We start from the raw sequence: 25295 nt of genomic DNA, 5'->3' as shown, positions 1-25295 counted from the left end.
TTGTATTTATTTTGTAGTCAGGCTTTTTTCCTTTAACACACTATGATAATTGCCCTGTGATTATTTAATATTTTTAATGACAATATGACATGGACTCCATTGGGTTAATATGCCATTTAAATTTTTTTTATTTTTTAGTTTTCTGCTGGTGGGGGTAAACTTTTATAATTATTACTGCTTGTAAAAAACCTTCATTCCAAAAAAAAAAAAAAAAAAAAAAGAAACCAAGAAAAAAAAACCCCTTCATTCCAATTTATTTAGGCTTTCCGCTCTTTAGTTTTTTTTTTTTTTTTAAGATCTTACTTATTTATTTGAGAGACAGAGCACAAGCAAAGGGAGTGGTAGGCTGAGCAAGAAGCAGGCTCACTGCTGAGCAAGGAGCTGATGTGGGGCTCAATCCCAGGACCCCAGGATCAGGACCCAAGCCGCCAAAGGCAGACACACTTAACAGACTGAGCCATCCAGGCATCCCTCCTTTCATTCTTTCATTCAGTGATCCCTCTCCAATTCTTTGTTGACTTCTGGATTTATCAATCCTTGATAACAGAGTCCTAGAATTCTGAGTGCTCAATATCATTAAGTTACTAAAATGGAGGAAATCTTTAAGGCTTAGGACTCTGTTATATAATGAGTATTTTTTTATAATAAAAACACCCAGATTATATAAAATTCTCACATTAATAGTAGTGATTATATTTACTGTACTTTTTCTTTTTTTTTTTTAGATTTTATTTACTTATTTCAGAGAGAGAGAGAAAGAGAGCATAAGAGGGAGAGGGAGAAGCAGACTCCCCACTGAGAAGGGAGCCTGATGCAGGGCTCAATCCCAGGACCCTGGGATCATGACCTGAGGCAAAGGCAAGAGGCTTAACCAACTGAGCCACTCACATGCTCCTTTACTGTACTTTTTCAATGCAAAATCATAGTATATACATTTTTTAAAAAAAGGATAATTAAACTTGTACATAAAAATAATGGTCTTCTACCTTTGAAATTTAAAATTTACCTTCCATATACTTAACAATTAATGCAAATTTAGTAGGCACAATTTGCAATGACACAAGGACAGTGGTCAAAATTAATAAAACTTGGAATCTATAACCATTGTTTCAATGGTGCATATCATTAAGGGTTAAAGCAAAATTTAATGATGATTTCAGATATGCAACCAAGGTCAAAAGTGTCTAAACCAGGTGCTGACAAACTATTCCAGAGGTCTGTTTTTGTTTGACCTGAGCTAAGAATGTATTTTATATTCTTAAAGAGTTAAAAAAACAAAAACAAAAAAACCCCAAAGAGTATGCCACTGTCTGTCTGCAGCTTACAAAGCCAAAAACATTCACTTTTTGGTCCTTAATTTCAGACCTAAACTATAGAAACATAATAAAATACACTTGGAAGAACAGATAAAGCATGTATGTAACTATGAATATATGTTATAGTACCTACAAACAGAAAAAGTAACCAAGTCTTTACTTTCCATTCAGCTTAGCTTCAAATTGTTGTAAAACCCCTTTTATTCCTCAGGAGTCATGGAGTAATACAAAGAATCACAATTTAAAATGAAGCCATATACATCAGAAAACTGGTAAGTGACACAAGAAATGAAAAAGAATGAGGATAGTTCACAATTGTAATAAAGTGATCATCGAGTAAACAAGGCACAGAATTATAGATGTTTAGAACAAGATAGAACTTTAAAAATCACCTAGTCCAGCCCTCATAGTTTAGAGATGGGAACACTGAGACCTAGGCCTGGCAAGTGACTTGCCCAAGATCACATGGCTAATTTCCTCTAAAGGTAGAACTAAAACCCAGGTCTATAGTTAGGTCAATAGAGATAGGTCAATATTATATCAAGTATACCAAGTGAAAGCGATAGGTAAATATTATATATATTTTTTATTTTAACATATTTGGAAGGTGGAAAAATAGGACACCTCTCACACATCTACAGAAATAAATCTTTTTATTTTTATAACATTCCTTTTCTTTTTATGATGCATACAGTACTTATAGCCCAAGAATTCTGAGAAAAGCTATAGAAGACCTGGCACTATTTCTGAGAATTACACAACTGGGCAGCAAAATAACACCTTTATAAATGTTGGGACATATAGAAATAAAATTTAGTGTTTGCACACAAAAATAGGGAAGTTACATTCAACACGTTTTCTTTAACGTGCATTTAAAATGTTTAAGCATTTTCTAAAACTTTGGTTATCATGCTTCATTATAAATTGTTGAATTTCAAATTATGTAGATGATTTAACCGAAATGGTAGGCAAATATATCACATTAACACAGCAGCAAAAGCAAGCTAATACTGCACAATCATATTAGCAGACTGATTTCAGAAATACATGTTTTTCACAAATAGCACACAGAAGTTAATTTGTGATAACATAGTTCAATGACTTTTCTTTCATTTTATAAAATAAGGCTGAGTAATGAGACATAGCAGAACATGATTACATAATAAAAAGTGTATTTTTAATTACAAATCTAATCGTACATATAGGGCAATGAATTGTGGTTTCTATAGAATAGTGCAAATAAGCAGGACTTTCCTCAAAAATAATATACTTGGATTCATTCCATGTACCTCAGATTCATGAATATTAGGTTATATTAATCATTTTAGGTTTTTGTGAGATGAGTACAAGTGGCAGGGTTCAGATAGGGCAGATGTGTACTCATTGGCTGCAAATACAAATAGCCATTGACTTAATTTACCAGATGAGAAGTGCAGGCACTGAAAATGTTACTTTAAAAAAGTTCCATTTGTCATCATGTAAACAATTTTCTTCATCATACTATATTTCATCAAAGATTCATAATTCATTTTATATTGTCATATCGAGCAATTCTTCTAAACTCTTTTTGATATGTGGTGGTTGAGATGCAGCCTGATTTAACAGATTCTGACCCATTTGTGCAAAAAGTGCTTTTGATAACTTAGCTGTGGCTGTTCGTATATTTCCTCCAGCTCCAGGCAAAGAACCACTATTTGTCATGTTCCCCAAGAGATGCCATAAAACAACCAACACTTTCTGTTCTGTGGCATGGGGCTTCCTTTGATAAAGTTCCATAACAATATCTGAAACATAAAAATACAGTAAATAATGAGGTTTTCAAAAAAAATACATTCAAGTTTAACTAATTAAAAAGCATACAAAATGTACTAAGCTTTCCCCCTATGCCATTTGTCCTAAAATGTCAGGCTTATATTTATTTATTTACTTGTTTGTTTTTTAACAAAGTATTTTATTTTTATTTTTTTAAATTTTTAAAAATTTTCTTAAAAGGTTTTATTTATTTATTTATTTGACAGACAGAGATCACAAGTAGGCAGAGAGGCAAGCAGAGAGAGGAGGGGAAGCAGGTTCCCTGCTGGACCAAGAGCCTGATGCAGGGCTTGATCCCAGGACCCTGGGATCAGGACCTGAGCCGGAGGCAGAGGCTTTAACCCACTGAGCCACCCAGGTGCCCCAAATGTCAGGATTTTAAAGAAAAGTAAGGTCAGAAACTTTCCTCCCAAAGAACGGGATCTTTAAGTATTAGAATTCCATATATGACAACTTAGTTCAGGTAAAAGTAGTAAACATAGGAATTAAACCCAAAATTCATCTCAATGTTTTCCAAATGTAGTTAAATAAAAACATACATTTTTAACTCACTGACCTTTTATCAAACACCTAATTCGAAATAGTTTTCCAACTGCACCAAATTGACTTTAATGTCTTTTTATTTTTTTCTGTATTATTTCTACTGACAGGAAGACTAAATACTTACTGGATAAAAAAAAGATAAAATTCTTAAAGAAAATTTTGGGGGATAAAAGTCTTAAAAGGTTCTCGTATGGATGATTATGCAATTTATTTCTACATTGTGTGTAATGATATTGAATTTGGTAGTTAACCCCAAATTAAATTGAAATACCTATCAGTTTATCCTAAGGTAATAAAATATTTCTTTAGAGTGCTCATTTTTTTTTTAAAGATTTTACTTACTTATTTGACAGAGATCACAAGTAGGCAGAGAGAGAGAGGGGGGGGAAGCAGGCTCCCTGCTGAGCAGAGAGCCCAATGCCAGGGTTCGATTGTAGGACCCTGAGACCATGACCTGAGCCAAAGGCAGAGGCTTAACCCACTGAGCCACCCAGGTGCCCCTAAAATATTTCTTTAGAAATAGCAATTAATGGGGCACCTGGGTGGCTCAGTGGGTTAAAGCCTCTGCCTTCAGCTCGGGTCATGATCTCAGGGTCCTGGGATCGAGCCCCACATCGGGCTCTCTGCTCGGCAGGGAGCCTGCTTCTCTCTCTGTCTCTGTCTGCCTCTGTGCCTGCTTGTGATCTCTCTCTCTCTGTCAAATAAATAAAAAAATCTTAAAAAAAAAAAAAAAGAAATAGCAATTAAAACATACTTACCAGCAAGCTTTTCAGTCATATCCTGTTTTGCTTTTCCATTTAAAAACTGAGCTTTTGTGCAAAATGGCTGTAGAAGTAAGTAATTGTCTAAACAAAAAGAATATTAAAGACATATAAAGAATTATGGGATTTTATTTTCCAGTACATAGAATTGAAAAGAAAATATATTCATGCAAATGAATGCAAATGTGTTAAAAAGATTTTTTTAAATCTATGTAATCACTACACTTAACATTATCTATAAAACCTTAATAGGATAATAGTCTTATAGCAAATAAGAAATAAAAATACCTGAATATTAAAAGAGCTATCATATGGTATAAAAAAGCAAAAGAATTGCCCATCTCCCAGGCATCTTATTCCAAAAAATAGAATACAGGTTTATCAAAAACAAACAAAAAACAGAAAATAAAAATTGTTGTAAGGGTAGTTTTTATCTTAACTGATTTTTTTTTCAAAGTTTTAATTCTGTAATAATTATAGATTCACAGGATGTTACAAAGGTCTTGTGTACCTTTCACTAAAAGTTATATCTTAAATAATTATAGTATACATCAAAATATGGAATCTGACATTTATACATGTGCATAGTTCTAATCTGCATCATTCACCTATTTGTTAATTTTTGGAGGTTTTTTTTAATAAGCTCTACACCCAACGTGGGGCTTGAACTCATGACCCCGAGATCAAAAGTCACATGCTCTACTGACTAAGCCAGCCAGGTGCCCCTACCTAGAACTATTCTCTCACCACAAAGTCTCCCTAGTCACATCCAGCCCCTCCTCCCTAGCTGCCCCTAAACACTGATAACCACTAACCTGTTTTCCATCTCCATAAATTTTATCATTTTTAGAGGGTTATACATATGGAATCCTACAGCATGTGACCTTTTGGGACTGTCTTCTTTCACTGAGCATTGTGTTGTGTGTATCCATAATACTATTTTATTACCAAGTAGTATTCTATCGTATGAATGTATCACAAATTTTTTCACTATTAACCCAATGAATTACATTTAGGTTATCTGCAGCTTTTGGCTATTGCAAATAAACCTGTTATGAACAACAGTGTACAGGTTTTTAGATGGAAATGAGTTTTCATTTCTCTGGAATAAATGCCTAAGGATGGAAGGGTTATACGATAAGCATAGTTTAGTTTTTCTAAGAAATTGCCAAACTATTTTCTACAGTGGCTACACCATTTTATTTACATTTTCACCAGCAAAGTAGCAAAGATTCAGTTTCTCTGAAATCTTGTTAGCATTTGGTTTTGTCACTCTTTTACATCTTAGCTGTCCTAATACTTGCTATAAACTGAATGTCTGTTTCCTCCAAAATTCTTATGTTGAAACCCAATCCCCACTGTTATGGCATTTGAAGGTGAGGCCTTTGGAAGGTGATTAGGTCATGAAGGTAGAGCCCTTATGAATGGGATTAGTGCTCTCTTACAAAAGATGCCCCAGAAAACTCCTCTGCCCCTTCTATCATGTGGCAACACAAACAGAAGATGGGGCCATCTAGGAACCAGAAAGTGGGCCCTCACCAGACACCAAATCCATTGACACCTCAACCTTGAACTTTCTGCCTCCAGAACTCTGAGAAATAAATGTTTTCACGCCATCCAGTCTGTAGTAGTTTGTTGTAGCAGCCCCTACAGACTAACATATTTGTGTAGTGATCATGGTCTTAACTTGAATTTTACATTTCCGTAAATACTAGGGATGTTGAATAGCTTTTCATGTGTTTATCTGCCATCCATATATTCTCTTCAGTGAAATGTTTCTCCACGTCCTTTGTCCATTTTCTAATTAAATTGTTTAATGTTCAGTTTTGAGAGTTCTTTATATACTCTGAGTTCTTCCTCATATATGTGGTTTGCAAATGCTTTCTTCCAACCTGTAGTATGTCTCTTTACGTACTCAACAGAGTCTTTTGAGGAGCAAATGTTTTTAATTTTGATGAAGTCTAATTTATTGACTTTTATGGACTATGCTTTTAGTATCGTGATAACAATTCTTCACCAAGCCCTCAGGTACTAAGGATTTGTTATCCTTAAAAGTTTTACAGTTAAGTTTTACATTTATTTATTTATTTATTTTAAAAATATCTTATTTATTTATTTGACAGACAGAGATCACAAGTAGGCAGAGAGAGAGGAGGAAGCAGGCTCCCTGCTAAGCAGAGAGCCCAATGTGGAGCTTGATTCCAGGACCCTGAGATCATGACCTGAGCCGAAGGCAGAGGCTTTAAACCACTGAGCCACCCAGGCGCCCCTAAGTTTTACATTTAAATCTAAGATCCATTTTAAGTCAATTTTGCATCAGATGTGAGAATGAGGAAGAAAAAAAGAACTGAAAAGTAAAAAATAAGGGAAGATAAAGTCAATTGAATGGGACAGTATTTAATCTCTAAAAATAATTTAAAATACTACTGAGAATATCACATTAAATGACAAATATTGACTATGATTTCAACATTAAAAAAAATACAATGTAGAATCAGAATGTACAAAAGTAAAGTCAAAATAATTTGAGTGCCAAAGTAAAGATTTCTTACCTACGTGCTGACTCAGTGCCTGAACAACATTTGTGGCAGCAGCATAGATGCCTGGATTCTTAGAATTCAGATTGTTATCTACTATTGCTGGAATTAGCATGTTGATTATAGGTGATAAGTTGTCTCTAAGCAAAGGAATCATTTTGTGCATTGTTTCTAGAGCCACCAGATTTACTTTACTATTAGAATCATGAAGTCGAGATTTAAAAGCATCAAAGATCTGAAAGTAAATTCATAAATTATTTAAAGTGAAATAATACTTATAGTTATTTAAATTCTTTTTGGCATTCTGTAATATTTTTCCTATTAATAACACTGTTTAAAAACATACACACAACATTTTATTTAATCTGAACTTAGATAATAGGAATTTTATAAAAATTTGGATGTTAAATCTAAGTCTCAAAATTTCTTAGAGCAAAAAGACAAATCTTCAAAGATCACCCAAAAGACATACTAATAAATTAAGGTTGAGAAATTCAGCTTACTAGGAAGATGACTGGCTTATTGTAAATGGGATAAAAATGCTCTTTTTTGGAAGGTACAAGTTACTTAGGTAACTCTAAGAACTCAAGAAAAGTTTCTATTTTTATCACTACTGATAACAGAATTAGACATGTAAGTTTTACTGTAGAGATCTGATTTAATTTCAGTTTGTCTTATGAAAATTTTATATGCAATTTCAGAGTTAAATTTTTATTATTACCTCTTAACCCGGTTATTCCCTACTCTTTCGAATTCTTAACTTTCATAAGCTTAATATACACTAAGGGAATGATAAATCTTTAGTCACATCAGGTGAGTGAAGAGCTATTCAGTGTAAGATATATATATCTGTGAGGCCAATACACACACACACACACACATACACACATCTCTCGTATAAAAACTATGAAAGTTAATATATATACATAAAATTTTTCATGGTAAGAATAGTCTTCCCAAGAGATTTATTTTTATTCAAAATTAAGTGACAGTACTACTGGAATTAAGGGTAGTTATGGTATGTTGGCCAAGTTTAATGCCCATAAATACAAATTTAAAATGGAATTTAGTAATTAACTGAACTCTGAAGAAGCATAAATCATCTATGCTCAGTTTGTTACTATCTCTTTTTCTATTGCTTGTCATCTTCCTAAGGGTTGGTATGTAAATTAGTATATACAAGATTTGTAATCTACATATAAAAATTTTCATAGCTATTCTTAAGTAGCATCAGAGCTCTTAAATGCCCCAGTTCTTAAAATATTTATTGATTTGCTCAACATATATTCACTGAATGTCAGGTTCCACAGGCTCTGAGAATACAAAGCTTCAGAGAAGTTACCAAAATCAAAGAAGTTACCAAAATACCAAAGAAGTTACTGAATTCTGGGAGAATTCAGACAAATAAGCAGCTATTTTTCTATTTTTTCCCCAATTATTTTGTTCTCGAATGCTTTTAACACAGCACAATCTAAGCAATCCATACTTTTCACTAAGTTTAACATTTTAAAATAATATATGTAAGATATAAGATTTAGGGTAATTTCTTATACTAATGAGCTGTTAGCTACATATTGAAAATGAAAATTAATTTTGACAGTTCATTACCTTCACAATGTTTCCAACAACAAGCTCTTGATTGTTTTCAGTATCTGATAAAAGCTGCTTAATCCCATTAATGCGATCACGGAAGTCTTTTGCATTTAATAAACTGGTTATGACTTTAATGTATTCAGCACTTTCTAAGGAATTGCGGGGAATTGATTTTCTGGTGATGTCACGAATTTCAGTTATTTCTCTAAAGTCAAAGAAAGGTAAATTTAATTTCATTATTAATTTCCTATAAGAAACACAAATATAATAAATAGTTCTTATTACATATTTATTTTTCAAAAATTCTCAAAGTGATCGTCATAATACCTGTATTGGGGGGTCCCTAAAATCTCCTCTGAGAGGGGTGCCTGGGTGGCTCAGTGGGTTAAAGCCTCTGCCTTCACCTCAGGTCATGATCTCAGAGTCCTGGGATCAAGCCCCACATTGGGCTCTCTGCTCAGCAGGGAGCCTGCTTCCCTTCCTCTCTCTGTCTGCCTCTCTGCCTACTTGTGATCTCTATCAAATAAATAAATAAAATCTTTAAAAAAAATTAAAATCTCCCCTGAGACTGTTGATTTGCTAGGAGGACTCACAGGATTCAGCACATAGTTTTACTCAGAGCTAAGATTTATTACAAAAGTAGACAAAGCAAAATCAGCAAAGGGAAAAAGTGCAGGTGTCAAAGTATTGTCAAAACTAGATACAAGCTTCCAAGGGTCCCTCCCCAGTTCACACAGGACAATTTCTTTTTTTTAAAGATTTTATTTCTTTTATTTGACAGAGAGAGACATAGAGAGAGAGGGAACATAAGCAGGGGGAGTGGGAGAGAGAGAAGCAGGCTTCCCTCTGAGCATGGAGCCCAATGAAGGGCTGCATCCCAGGACTGTGGGATCATGACCCAAGCTGAAGAAAGACACCCAACGGCAGCCACCCAGTTGCCCTAACACAGAACAAATTTAATTACTCCAGTAAAAATTCATGACAATACATGTGAAACATTGTCTACCAATGAACCTTATTAGAGACTCAATGCTCAGGCTTTACTTTTTTTAAATTTTTTTTTGAAGATTTTATTTATTTATTTGATAGACAGAGATCACAAGTAGGCAGAGAGGCAGGCAGAGAGAGAGGGAGAGAGAGGAGGAAGCAGGCTCCCTGCTCAGCAGAGAGCCCGATGCGAGGCTCGATTCCAGAACCCTGGGATCATGAGCCAAAGGCAGAGGGTTTAACCCACCGAGCCACCCAGGTGCCCCTATTTTTTTTTTTTTTTAAGTATTTTATTTATTCGTCTGAGAGAGAGAGAACATGCAGTAGGGAAAGGGAGAGAGAATCTGAAGCAGATTCCACACTGAGTGCAGAGCCTTACATGGGGCTCGATCCACAATCATGAGATCTTGACCTGAGACAGAAGCAAGAGTCAGATGCTTAACCAACTGAGCCACCCAGGCACCCCTCAATGCTCAGGGTTTTTACTGGGAGTTGGCATGATTTGTCCTCTGCCTAGGATATACTAAAATTCTAGGCTGCCAGAAGGAAAGCAGGTCTTTAGCATAAACCACATTGTTTGCCCAAACAATTGTGGTACAGTAAATTACTCTTATCAGTTAAGGAACAGTGGTAATCTTCCTTAAATCGTAGTTCCCAGATGCGAACCAAGGGCTCATCTTGTCAGTACGACTTTTGAAAAATAGAAGTCTCAGGTCTGCTATATTAGCTCAAAATATCCATGTGAATTTGCATGAGAAAACTAGAATCTTGACACTAGCAGGCCTTACTATTTCAATGATTTACTATTACTAGCATCATCTTTTTTAATGCTGTAAAGGGGTGATGCAATGTAGCAGATGAATGATCCCTTTGAAACTAAAGTGTCATGCACATTGACAGGTCTTTTTTTTTTTTAAGATTTTCATTTATTTATTTGAGAGAGAGAGAGAGAGCACAAGCAGAAGGGAGAGGCAGAGGGAGAGGGAGAAGTAGGTTCCCTGCTGAGCAGGGAACCCCACGTGGGGCTCGATCCCAAGACCTTGAAATCATGACCTGAGCCAAAGACACATGCTTAACCAACTGAGCCATCCAGGCATCCCCAAATTGACAGGTCATAAGGACAATAGTACGTGTTGCCAGTTACCATCTCTCTAACTACCAGTATTAAAAATGGCACGTAGGTTGTCTTAAGAGCACTGATTAAAGAATGACTCAGAATCATCCTAAAAGCAGATATAGAATGGTGAGCTAGAACACAGATCTTAGTTAGATGTATTTATTCATTATTTTTAATTTGCTTAAATAAATTGATCTGATGTTAATCTGTGAAATGATTAATTCTATACAATGGGAAAAATAGAAGATTAAAGTTATATTAAAATTGAGAAGTATATGATACATAAAAGGTGAATAAATGAAAAGAGTAAAAAGAACACCTCAAGAAGCCACCTAATTACTGCAACTTGTGTTTAAAGATGGCTTTTCTGTTATTTAAACAAAATGGATTTAATAGCAAAGTAACAGTGAATATACCTTAGGGTGTATGACAAAAAATAGACATACACACCACACATACACACACACCCCTCAATCAATCAGTTCAAAAGAAGGCAGGACAAAAGGGTCATTTTAGACATAAAGACACCTGCAGATTGAAAGTAAGGGGACAGAGAAACATTCATTATGCCAATGGACATCAAAAGAAAGCTGGAGTAGCAGTACTCACATCAGACAAACTACATTTTCAAATGAAGACTGTAACAAGAGATGAAGAAGGGCACTATATCATAATGAAGGGGGCTATCCAAAAAGATCTAACAACAAAAAGTATTTATGCCCCACATAGGGAGTACCCAAACATATAAAACAGTAACAAATATAAAGGAACTCATTGATAATAATACAATAATAGTAGGAGACTTTAACATCCCACTTACAACAATGAATAAATCATCTCAACAGAAAATAAACAAGGCAACAATGGCTTTGAATGCCACACTGGACCAGAACGACTTAACACATATATTCAGAACATTTCATCCCAAAGCAGGATATACATTTAAGTACACATGGGACTTTCTCTAAAATAGATCACATACTTGGTCATAAATCAAGCCCAAACAAGTATAAGTAGATTTAGATCATACTGTGCATATTTTCCTACCATAGTGTTATGAAACTTGAAGTCACTCAAAAGAAAAAATTTGGAAAGACCACAAATACATGGAGGTTAAACAACATGCTACTAAACAATGAATGGGTCACCAGGAAATCAAAGAAGAGATAAGAAAAATACATGCAAACAAAGGAAAATGAAAATACAATGGTCCAAAACCTTTGGGATGCAGTAAAAGTGGTTATAAGAAGGAAGTATATAGTAATACAGGCCTACCTCAAGAAGCAAGAAGAATCTCAAATAAACAATCTAACCTTATACATAAAAGAGCTACAAAAAGAACAACAAAGCCTAAAGCTAGCAGAAGGCAAATAATAAAGATTTGAGCAGAAATAAATGACATAGAAACTAAAAAGAAAACAACAGAACATATCAATGAAAGGCAGCAGTGGTTCTCAGAAAAAAAATTAGTAAAATTGATAAACCCCTAGCCAGACTTATCAAAAAAAAGGACTCAAATAAATAAAATCATGAATGAAAGAGGAGAGATCACAACCAACACCAAAGAAATACAAAATGCTGTTTTTAAAAAATACATTTTATTTATTTGAGAGAGAGAGTGCAAGCATGAGCAGGGGGGGAAGGGTAGAGGGAGAGGGAGAAGCAGATTCTCCACTGAGCAGAGCAAATGCGGGGCTCAATCCCAGGACCCTGAGATCATGACCTGAGCTGAAGGCAGAGGCTTAACCCACTGAGCCACCCAGGCACCCCAGAAATACAAACAATTATAAGAGAATATTATATGCCAACAAGTTAAGCAATCTGTAAGAAATCGACGCATTCCTAGAAACATTTAAACTACCAAAACTGAAACAGGAAGAAATAGAAAATTTGAACAGACCCATAACCAGCAAGGAAATTGGATCAGTAATCAAAATTCCTGCAAAATACAAAAGTTCCAGGCCAAATGGCTTCACAAGGGAATTTTACCGAACATTTAAAGAAGATTGAATACCTATTCTTCTCAAACTATTTCATAAAATAGAAAAGGAAGGAAAACTTCCAAATTCATTATATGAGACCAGCATTATCTTGATTCTAAAACCAGACAAAATCTCCAGTGAAAAAAGAGAACTATACGTCAATATTTCTCATGAACATGGATGTGAAAATTTTCAACAAAATACTAGCAAATTGAAACCAACAGTACATTATTAAAAGAATCACTCACCATGATCAAGTGGGATTTATTCCTAGGCTGCAAGGATGATTCAGTATTCACAAATCAATCAACATGATATACCACATTAATAAAAGAAAGGATAAAAACCATATGATCCTTTCAATGGATGCGGAAAAGGCATTTGACAAAGTACAGCATCCATTCATGATAAAAAACCCTCAAGAAAGTAGGTTTATAGGGAGGTACCTCATCATAATAAAGGCCATACGTGAAGAACCCACAGCTAAAATCATCCTCAACGGGATGAGAGCTTTTCCTCCATGGTCAGGAACAAGACGGGGATACCCACTCTCACTAGTGTTATTTAGCTTAGTACTGGAAGTCCTAAACTCAGCAATCAGACAACAAAAAGAAATAAAAGGGATCCGAATCAGCAAGGAAGGGGCACCTGGGTGGCTCAGTCATTAAGCGTCTCACTTCAGCTCAGGTCATGATCCCAGGATCCTGGGATTGAGCCCCACATCTGGCTCCCTGCTCTGCTGGAAAGTCTACTTCTCCATCTCCCGTCCCCCCTGCTTGTGATCCCGCTCTCGCTGTCTCTCGCTCTATCAAATAAATAAATAAATAAAAAACTTAAAAAATGACAACAGCAAAAAATCAGCAAGGAAGAAGTCAAACTTTCACTATTTGCAGATGACATGATACTTTATATAGAAAACCCAAAAAAATTCACAAGAAGTTGCCAATCCACAAGAATATGAATTCAGTAAAGATGCAAGATACAAAATCAACATACAGAAATCTGTTGCATTTCTATATACCAATAATGCACAGCAGAAAGAGAAATTAAGAAAACAATCCCAGGGGGCCCTGGGTGGCTCAGTGGGTTAAAGCCTCTGCCTTCGGCTCAGGTCATAATCCCAGGGTCCTGGGATCCAGCCACACATCAGGCTCTCGGCTCAGCAAGGAGCCTGCTTCCTCCTCTCTCTCTGCCTGCCTCTCCTCCTACTTGGGATCTCTGTCTGTCAAATAAATAAATAAAGTCTTAAAAAAAAAAAAAAGAAAGAAAACAATCCTATTTATAATTGTACCAAAACCCATGAGATATCTAGGAATAAACCTAACCAAAGAGGTAAAAGATCTATACTCTAAAATCTATAAAACACCTAAGAAAGAAATTAAAGATGACACAAAGAAATGGAAAAGCATTCCATACTCATGGATTAGAAGAACTAAGATTGTTAAAATTTCTATACAACCCAAAGCACTTTACACATTTAATGCAAATCCTATCAAAAAACCAACAGCGTTTATCACAGAGCTAGAACAAACAACCCTACAATTTGTATGGAACCACAGAAGACCCTGAATAGCCAAAGCAACCTTGAAAAAGAAAAGCAAAGCTGGAAGCATCATGATTCTGGACTTCACGTTATATTAAAAGTTGTAGTGATGAAAACAGTATGGTACTGGCACAAAAACTGACAGATCAATGGAACGTAACAGACCAGAAATGAACCCACAACTATATGGTCCACTAATCTTTGACAAAGCAAGAAAGAATATCCCATAGAAAAAAGATGGTGTCTTCACTAATCAGTATTGGAAAAATGACAATAACATGTAAAAGAATGAAATTCAACCACTTTTTTTTTTAAGATATTCATTTATTTATTTGGCAGAGAGAGAGAGAGCACAAGCAGGGCGAGCAGCAGGCAGACGGAAAGAGAGAAGCAGGCTCCCCACTCAGTAGAGAGCCCTATATGGGGCTTGATCCCAGGACCCTGGGATCATGACCTGAGCAGAAGGCAGACGCTTAACCAACTGAGCTACCCAGGCCCCCCTAAAAAAATATATATTTTTAAAAATTATATAATCAATCTATTACATGTTAAATAGTATAAGCAGGTTACATAATTATATATATAATTACATGTCTAATAAATTTAAGAGTAGTCTTTTTCTGGTTGATGCTAGTATGGGTGATTAGTTAATTCTTTTAATGTTTGGATTTCCTAAAGTTGTTTTTGTTTTCACTAACCATAATTATATATTACTTTTATAATCAAGGGGGAAAAGTAAAGGCTATAAATGAAAACAAAATTACTCAGAGTTGTCCAACACAGGCCTAATATTGACAAGTTCAATAGCACTAAAGCTTTAATAATGTTTAGTGCATGTCAAAGCCAGTTGCTACGATATATAACTGCCTTATTAAATATAATTATCTCACACTTTCTAAGTCCTTAACAACTTTTAAAACTCCATTAAGTTTTGACAAATACCCCTGGGACAGTTCATAAAAACATCCAAATGAGACTACTATCTCTAGGGAGTAATTTCTCTAATGATGTGGACTATCAAATGATCCTACCTTTCAGCTGAATCGAAAGCATCTCTAGAAACAGATGATGACCTTGCATTTCCAACAGTGCCAGTATGAGATCGTCTTCCTTTTGCTGAAGGAGTATCTAGTGGTATCTCTCCTAAGCCCTTTAAGTAATATAAAGAAAGGCAGTGTAATAAAAGTCTTAAAACCAGTTAAGTGAAATAATTTATACCATGCAATTTTCTTAGAAGTCATTACTGATCTTTTAGTAAGTGAACACATCTTAATAATCAGCTATACTGATGCTTTAAAGGGTATCAATACATAAAATACCTTCTAATTAGTAGTAAATTAACCAAATATATGATCAACTAATAGGAAATTATATTGGCCAGGTAAAACTGTTTAAAATTTTAAAAATTAATATGCTATATTTTAAAACTATGCTTCTTAAACCTTAAAATCTATAGAGAAAATATGAACACATTACATAAATAATGAATTCCTATGCAACACTAGGGTAAGAATAAACACTTAGACAAGAACTATTTAAAAATACTTGTACTTGACGGGGCGCCTGGGTGGCTCAGTGGGTTGGGGCCTCTACCTTCGGCTCGGGTCATGATCCCAGTGTCCTGGGATCGAGCCCCGCATCGGGCTCTCTGCTCAGCAGGGAGCCTGCTTCCTCCCTTCTCTCTCTGCCTGCCTCTCTGCCTACTTGTGATCTGTCTGTCAAATAAATAAATAAAATCTTTAAAAAAAAAAAATACTTGTACTTGAAATGACTCTCAAATACAACCTGCTCAGTTCAGAAAGATAATTCTTTGCATGGTTATTTTAATTTTTTTCTATATGAATTAAGCTAAAATCTTTAAGATCAATGAGTAGGAAAAGGGACGGCTGGGTGACTCAGTCTCTTAAGCATCTGTCTTCAGCTTGGATCGTGATCCAAGGGTCCTGGGATCAAGTCCCGCATCATGCTCCTTGCTCAGCAGAGAGCCTGCTTCTCCCTTTGCCTGCCACTCCCTCTGCTTGTGCTTGCTTTCTCTCTCTCTCTGACAAATAAATAAATAAAATCTTAAAAAAAAGAATAAGCAGAAAAAAATGCTCTAAAATGTATAAAACTGTCCTTTCATAAACGAATCCTTTATCCGAGATTATCAGTGAGGAGTAACATAAATTGCCATAGAAAAATTCCACATTATTTTTTTTTAAAGATTTTATTTATTTATTAGACAGACAGAGACCACAAGTAGGCAGAGAGGCAGAGAGAGGGGGGGAAGCAGGCTCAACGCTGAGCAGAGAGCCCGATGGGGGGCTCGATCCCAGGACTCTGAGATCATGACCTGAGCCAAAGGCAGAGGCTTAACCCACTGAGCCACCCAGGCACCCCAAAAAATTCCACATTATTAAACATATTTTTACAAAAAAAAGTAAGTGGATTATTTTTTATAAGATACTTTCCGCATTTTATTTTACTTAGTATTTCCTCAGTCAGTCATTTCAGACATGTCTGAATCCCCATTATCTCTCAGGATTAAATAAGACATGGGGCTTCCCCTCAAAGACCTCCCAATCAATGTTCTGCAGTGTGATAGGAACTCTAAAAGTGGAATAGGCAAGGTAAATAAAGCAGGGACCAAGCATGATGAACATCACTAACCTTACCCTATAAAAACAAAAAACTCAGGTTAAAGAAATGAAGTGATGTACCTAACATTATTTAGTTGGCTAATTCTCAAACCCAAGTCTTGAATCAAATCTAAGTCTTGTAACTCCAATAAACCACATTATATTCTACCAAATATCTAGCTTCTGTTCAATAAACTCTTACTGACACTATGAATATCTACTGCAACTTGTTCAACTGCAGTTGTTGAAACACTACTGTAGCTATATTCTGAATGGTTAACAGAGAAATAATCAAAGCAGCAATTACTTCTACCCTTAGTTTCCTGGTACCTTGCTTTTAAAGATGTTTACAAATTAAACTTTTTGCACATACCTTTTGCCGTAAGCTCTTAACAGATTCCTTAATATATGGCAAATCTTTGGATGGGACATACTTTTCAAGCATTTTATCAAAGTTTGGATGACACATCATAAGGAAAAGCATCTTTCGACCATAGTACCTATAGACATTTGAGAAATATGCAAATAATTATATATACCTTAACGAACTCAGTTTCTATCGTTAGATGCAATATTTTTTTCAATAGAAAAAAACCTGTCAGTATCAAGATTGTCATCCCTATTTTAAACAAGTCACTGAAATGTAGTTATACTATCTGAATTGGAGTATAGCATTCTCCTTTCCCTCACTTTAAAAAAAGACATAGCTTCAAATCTTCAAATCTCTTTTTGGAGAGCCAAATGTTTGAGCTCTATTTTTCAGACACCCTTGGGTCCATATCAAGGCTAGTATTTGGCAGAACTTGAGTTAGGAGAAGTCTCTCTTTATCTTGGGCTCCTTGCTCACTGGGCAAGAGGTTGCTGCTGAGAGGTATTCTGACCTAAGTCAACCTTCCCTAGGTTTTGTATTTCCTGCATTTCTTACCCTCACTCTTTTTTCCCCCTGCCAAAACTTACCTATTCTCTGCTACCTAAAACATACCCAAAGTCAGCTGAAAATCATGGATGATATATAATGAATGTGTAATGCTCTCCAAACTACATTTTTTAATGGTACTATGTAAGTTGAAAATTAATTCTTTTTAAAAGAATTAATTCTTTTTAGGATAAAACCTTAAGCCAAGATATCATTCTGATAGCAGAATCACAGATATCATAAAAATGGGTATTGAAGATATTTTTGGATAGAGGGTTCATATAGTACCTTATAATTATACCATATTATTATTCTTCAAAGAAGCATGGCCCTAAAATCAATTATAATTATGCTTTCTCATATAACTTGGAATATGTGGACTAGGAAGAACAAGAGAAGGTAAGTCTTGGGGGGCAGGGAGAGAGTACAGAATGATCTCAGGAATATGTGTATCAACCAGGCCCCTTCGATTTTAACAAAATTATAGAAAGAGGTAGTATCAGAAAATAAAAATTACTCTTCTTTCCTCAGAATCAAAATAAGGTTACGCCTTGATAAGTAGTTCATAGTCAGTTACAGTTTCAAAGATGATTATAACTTTTAGCTCAGAACATTAAGGACTGTAGGTCCATCACAGGCCCTAATGATATGAGAATGACTAAAACAAGTAAACAACCAATAGGGACACTAAATGTTAGAAACAGTAAAACTGAAAGCTGTAACCATTTTATAATTTTAAAACTTCAAATAAAAAATCAAGAAATGAAAAAAAAAATCAAGAAATGGCAAAATGGATTAGAAGAATTACCATGTCATTAAGCAAAGGTTAAGATGTACACACAACAACATTGCGAATCTTTTTTTGTCCTAACTAGTTTATTATAATCCAAAGTCTCCTAAATTGTTTTGAACTTTACTGCGGTATACATAACTTCCAAAATGGCTCCCCAAAGATGTCTTGCTTTAATACCTACAATTTGTAAATATGAGATATAACTTCCAGGATTATGTTATGCTATGTTATATTATATGGCAGAGTTGACTCTAGGATACAGAGATTTTCTGGGTAGACCTAATCTAATCATACTCATCCTTAAAAGCAGAGAGCTTTCTATGGCTGGTAGAAGAGAAAAATCAGAAACCTTCTAAGCACAAGGGGGGATTCAACATACTGCTGCTGGCTTAAAGATGAAGGGGGCTGCACAAGAGGGAATTTGGGTGATCTTAAGGAGCTGAGAGAGGACCCTGGCTGACAACCAGCAAAGAAACAGAGACCTAAGTCCTATAACTACAAGGAACTGAATTTGGCCAACAATCAAAATGAATTTGGAAGCAGATTCTTCTATAGAACTTTTAGATAAAGAGCTCAGCATTATCATTACCTTGATTTCAACCCTGGGAGACCCCAAGCAGAGAAAGCAGTTGAGCCATGTAAGACTTCTAACTTACAAAACAATAAGCTAAAAAAGTCTATATTGCCTTAAACCACTAGGTTTGTGGTAATTTGTTACACAGCAACAGAAAGTGAATACATTAACTTTCAATATTAGTTTCTGATATAATGATTTCCATAAGACTAACTCCAGTTACCTAAAGTCACAGATATCTTTGTCTTAAAACGTTAATAATTTTATATCCTTCTTTACTTTAGTCTCTATGAACTCAGGACTGTCCCTCCCACTTTTAATCTAGCTTCATATTTAGCTGCCATAAATTTTTAGGTTTTGTATGGTACACTATCAATCACCTAGTCCCACCTTCCTAATTTTACAAACGAGGAAAGCTAGGCTAATAGACATTAAGTAATTTGCTTAAGGGCAAAAAATGTTTGGCATTAGGAATTGAACCTAGACTCTTGACTATATCCAAAATTTCTGCGACCAGTAGAATGAGGGACACCCAGCTGGGTCAGTTAGTGGAGCATGTGACTCTTGCTCTTGGGTTTGTGAGTTTGAGCCCCACACTAGGCACAGAATTAACGTAAAAAACCCTCCATGTTACCAATACAGTAATGTACCATCTACATCTTATTTTGTCATTTTTCTCTGACTGTTCTTAACCTTCACAGAATTGTTTTACAAGTACAACAATCAGAAATTTATGGGATTTTCTAAGTGCAACTATCTCATGTTTCAGGAGACAATATGTTATCCATTTCACTTCCTGTTTTTCATGTGCACATATATCCTCGAGTTCACCTGATTGCTTGGAAAATATATCATTTCCCCTAAATGCATTACCTTACATTTGCCCACAATGAAGTTCTTCTGCCACTTTTGTGAACTCATATAGTCTTGTGCCGTTTTCATGCAGTTCATCCCTGTGACATGGCATCTCACTACCCAGAAGTATGTAGTGTCATCTGTAAATTTGGAGAATTCACTGTGCACTCCCTCAAGATCATTTACAAATTGGTTAAATAAGTCCACCCCCAGCACCAATCCCTGGGGACCCCACTTTTCCATGTAGAAAAAATGTTTATTCTTTTTTAACCTTTGCTGCCTACTTTTAAGCCCTCATCCTAACAGATTCAGCAAATATCATTAACAGCTATTCACCTGGTTTCTTGTGAACTATCCTGAGCAAACTTAGCAGCAGCTGGTAATATGCGGTCAGCCATATCCTTTGTTCCAGATAAAATACGCTCTGGTTCCATAAATTCCACCACATCTGTTAAATGCTGGGCTGTACATCTTCTTACTGCAATGTGTAAATGACTACAAGAAAACATGATCTATTGAAACAAAGTTGATGTATGAACTATTTACCAAAGATAATACCTTTAAAGTTAAATGATTAAACTACTCTTAACCCTCAACAATCATCCCTGAAAGCTAAAATAACAAATTACATTAGTTATCCATTCTCAAAAAGTTAAGAACAAAACAAAACTCATAATCACTGACATTTATTTAGTTCCAGATCTATGAATAGAAGTAAAATTATTAGAATAACAGTATTATTATTCCTTATATGCTCTGTACCTAATATGATGTTTATCACATAGGAATTATTTGTTTTTTGACTGAAATAATACTGAAGTTTGCTTCTGTTTTTCTTATATCCCAGACTGCAAACAATTCCATTTTTATTTTTTATTATTATTTTTTTTAAGATTTTATTCATTCCTTTGGCAGAGAGAGAAAGACAGTAAAAAAGGGAATACAAGAAGAGGGAGTAGGAGAGGGAGAAGCAGGCTTCCCACCGAGGCAGGGCCTGAGGCAGCCCGAAGGCAGACACTTAATGACTAAGCCAGCTAGGTGCCCCTGCATTTTTAGTTTAAGGACGTATGAAAATTATTTTGAATATTACCTTTGTCCTCCATTGATAAGAGAAACAATTGCACGTGCAGGAGTTACATTACTGACCATAGCTCTCAATGCTTTGTCAACATCTTCTCTTATAAATGTATTTGATTCTCCAGCTTTGTGCAACAAAACTTTTACTGTAGTATCTAGTTCTTGATCCATGTTCTTTTTCAGGTAAGTGAAAAGATCACTTAAACAGACCACAGCAGCACGAGAAACTCCAGACCGTAAATTTTTCACCTAAAAAAAATTTTTAATTCCAAAATGTACATTTTGCTGATATTCTGAAAGAAAATCAGTAATAATGGCTTTGAAACCAAACTTACTATTAAAGTAACATGTTTTAATACATATTATCTTATGTCCTAAAAGTTAACATTAATGAAAAATTTTTTAAGTTGGAAAGTAAGGTATGAGCTGCATTTTTTTTTTTTTTAAGTAAAATCTATCCTCGACCTGGGGCTTGAACTCATGACCCTAAGATCAAGAGTTGGATGGTCTCCTGACTGAGCCAGCCAGAAGCCCCAAACAGGATCTACTTATAACTATATATAAGCCTACTTCAATCACTTAGTATAGACTATTCTCCGCCGCCCCCACCCAGAGAGAGAACAAAGAGGTGGGGAGGGGCAGAAGGAAAGAGAGAAAGAGAATCTTAATCAAGCTCATCCCTCAGTATGGAGCCCCATGTGGACCTCAGTCTCACAACCCTGAGATAATGACCCAAGCCGAAATCAGGAGCTGGACCCTCAACTAACTGAGCCACCCAGACACCCCTAGTACAGAGGTATTTATTAAATAAATAAATGTGGCATATTTATTCTTTGTTATCCAAACAATCCTTAACTCAGCTGGAAAATAAGTTTACCTCTTGAACTACTGCAAAATTTGTTTCATGCAGCTTTGTGTTCAATATTTCAGAATGAAAAGCGGCTAAGCACCTAATAAAATTTAGTCCTTCAATTTTCTTCTCCCTATAGGAAAAAGAAAGAAATGACAAATCACTTATTAAATGGGTCTCAAATGGAACAGGATCTCAGATGTCTTCATTTGTGTGCATGAAATACTGCCAATGAGGAGATCTTGCTTATTTTTCCATTCATTCAGGAATTTCAAATAAAAAAATATGTAAAGTTTTATTTGCTCCAATAGTTCTCTTTCATGATGCAAAAGATCTTTTAAGAGCTAAAATCACCACTGACAGTCATACTAAGTTCATGTTTTGTGAATAAAAAGGAATATTTCCTCCCTAGTGATAAAAATGACATATTCTTTATAGAAAACAGAGGAAAAGGAATGGCAAACAAAAGGTAAGGGAAGCAATAAAACAAAAATGGAAGGAGAAAAGAAACTACCTTATTGGAAAATATATAATCCAATAACAGAAAACCATCAACAGTTGGTTCTGTAATTTGTATTTTTCTTTCATTAGCTGACCTTATGAGCCAGATGAAGGGTAGGTGGATACTAACAAGAGAGTGGGATTCAAGTGAGATTTAGATATAACATTTCTAAATTGATGATTTTCATCTTATAGGTTTGAAAAATGTAAGCCAAAATGAGTTTCCTTAGTAATATTGTAACATTTCCTTAGGTAATATTGATGGGAGTCATTTTTTTAAGCATTTAAATTCCCTGAATGAATTATGGAAAACTCAGAGACAAGAAAAAAACCTAAGAATCCAAGGCAACAAAAGGAAACCTATTTAAATAGCTGTCTGGTTCAAAATTCTCATTTTTTGAATAAACATAAAACAGTTTGCAATTAATTTAAATGCAGAAACAACCCAATTCTATACATACAAATAACAGAGAGTACAGTCAAGAGAGAGAGGAGGCAGGAAAAGAAATTAAGAAAAAGTGGCTAAAATTTTTTTCCAAATTTGATCCAAACAATAAACTCTCAGATCTAAAAACAAACCCCAAACAGGATAAAACAAAAAAAGTACAACATGGAACATCAAAATCAAATTGCTAAAAGCAGTGTTAAAATATAAGGTCAGGCAGCAATATTAAAAAATAAAGGAGTATAAGAAGATGAGGAAAAGAACACTATTTTAGTTAAAATCCTGAAAGAGGGCTTTTCTGAGGAGATGACATTTGAAATGAGAAAGAAGTCACTGGAAGAATGTTTAAAGAGTTAAGTACAAAGATCTTGAACATAAATGAGCTTGGGTGTTCAGGAAATAGCCAGATGGCTAGAGTGGATAAATAAGGCACAGCATCCCCCCAGTAGGGGATGAGGGTACAGAAAGAGGCAAGGGACAGAAAATGAAGGACTTTTTAAGCTATAAAAAAGTTAATTTTTTCCCCCTAGTTTTCTAAGGGGCAACTGGAGGGTTTTATGGGGAGGAATCCCATGTTCTGATTTACTTTCTTAGATCCATGGGTTGCTTCTAAGAGTGCTAGTTTCAAAACATTTAGAGATTTTCCAGGTATCGGTTCCTAACTTCTAATTTAATTCCACTATAGTCAGAGAACAAAATTTGTACAATTCGAATCCTTTTAAATTACTTATTCTATGTTCCAAAATATTTTTCTTGGTAAATATTCCTTATGGACTCGAAAATAATGTAAATTCTGTTATTTTAGGTGGAGTATTCTATAAATGCCAATTAGGTCAATCATGTCATTCAAGCCTTCTATATCCTCATTGATTTTCTTTCTTCTAGTTCTATTAATTAATGAGAGATGGTTGTTGAAGTTCCGACTATAATTGTGGATTTATTTATTTCTTCTTGCAGTTCCACCAGTTTCTGCTTAATGTATTCTGAAGCTCTGTTATATGATAAATAAAATCAGGATCACCTGATGAATTAACCTTTTTATCATTATCATTATAGAATGGCCCTTTGTATTCCTAATGTGAAATACAAAATTCTAAGATGGCACCCATGATTCCTGTACCGTGGTATATACCAACTGATAATACCCTCCCCTTTAGTGTGAATGTAAGGGGATATTATTTCCCTCAATCTTGTTACATTATATAGCAAAAGGTTTGCAGGTCCTCCTACAGCTGATTCTCTGTTCATGTCTTTCTTCTAGTTTCTTCAATACATGGAATAGAATTATAACTAAAGCTATAATGTCCTTGTCTACTAATTCTATCATCTGTATCATTTTTGGATTAGTTTCAATAGTTACCTTTTTTGCTTCTCATTATGGGTTGTATTTCCCTGCTGCTTTGCATGCCTGGTAATTTTTTATCGGATGTCAGTCATTATTCATCTTACCTGAGATATTTCTGTATTCCAAAATTATTTTTGACCTTTGCTCTGGGATAGAGTTAGGTTATTTGATAAGTGTGATCCTTTTAGGCCTTGCTTTTATGCTTTGTTGGGCTGGGCCAAACCAGTCTTTAGCCTAAGGTTTATTTTTCCACACTAAGAAGCAAAACTCTTCTGAGTTTTATACTTGATGGCCTGTGAATTATGAGGATTTCCGCTGTGCTGATGGGAACAAAAAGTATTCAGGGATTGTTTCCTGTAACTTCATTCTAGCTCTGGCTTCAGGTAATTTATTTACATTTATGGCCTGACTAGTATTTACCTAAACATTTGAGAAGAATTCTCTGAAGGTCTCCAGAGTTCTTTGTGAAGCTCCATCCTCTCTGACACTCTGCCTTGCAAAATCTAGTTACCTTGGCATCCCCAAACACCCAGCTCCATTTCCATCTCTGCTGGTATTTACATAGTATTCTCTTCTTTGAGCTATAACCTGGAAAGTTAAGCCAGGGAAATTACAGAGTTCACCTTCTTTGTTTCCCGTCTTTCAAGTATCACTAATTTACACTGCCTAGTGAGGAATATTTTGAAAACCACTATTTCATATATTTTGCATGATTTCTTTAGTTCTTTCAGATGTATAGGCAAATCTTATGCCTGTTAACCCACCTTGGCAGGAAGTAAGAAATCAAGAGTTCTGTTTTGGATATGTTAAATTTAAAATGTCAGTAAGCATCAAAGTGAAAATGTCAAGCAGGCAGATGGATTATAAGTTTAGAGGTCAAGAAGATACCCGGAATCGAGACATACATTCAGCTGAACGTAATCATTTAGAAAAGGGGTTGGCAAACTATGATTCACAGACCAAATCTGGACCCATCAGAATTTTTTATAAGTAAAGTTTATTGGAATATAGTTATACCTGTTTGTTTTCAAACTAAGGCTGCTTTTACACGACAACAGCAAGTGGAGGAGTTGTGATAAAGACATCTAGCCTGCAAAGCCTAAAATGTTTACTATCTGGCTCTTTACAGA

At 35.1% G+C, this 25295-nt stretch overlaps 1 protein-coding gene across 2 annotated transcripts in view; it reads right to left on the bottom strand.

The window, feature by feature from the left end:
- Positions 1-1504: 1504 nt before the first annotated feature.
- Positions 1505-25295, bottom strand: part of TOGARAM1 (TOG array regulator of axonemal microtubules 1) — an 81977-nt gene continuing 58186 nt past the window's right edge. For both annotated transcript variants that reach the window (XM_080808545.1, XM_080808546.1), the window contains 9 exons: positions 21902-22007; positions 21038-21273; positions 20284-20442; positions 17183-17309; positions 15223-15341; positions 8578-8767; positions 6985-7204; positions 4430-4516; positions 1505-3100 (listed from right to left, as the gene is read on the bottom strand). In XM_080808545.1, coding sequence (XP_080664671.1) covers positions 2847-3100; positions 4430-4516; positions 6985-7204; positions 8578-8767; positions 15223-15341; positions 17183-17309; positions 20284-20442; positions 21038-21273; positions 21902-22007 — 1498 coding nt within the window. In that variant the 3' untranslated portion in view covers positions 1505-2846. The remainder of the gene's footprint in view (positions 3101-4429; positions 4517-6984; positions 7205-8577; positions 8768-15222; positions 15342-17182; positions 17310-20283; positions 20443-21037; positions 21274-21901; positions 22008-25295) is intronic.

This window comes from Martes martes, assembly GCF_963455335.1.
Source record: "Martes martes genome assembly, chromosome: 7".
NCBI classification, from domain to species: domain Eukaryota; kingdom Metazoa; phylum Chordata; class Mammalia; order Carnivora; family Mustelidae; genus Martes; species Martes martes.
Note: the sequence above shows the minus strand (reverse complement) of the source record. Positions and strands in the feature narration are given on the sequence as shown.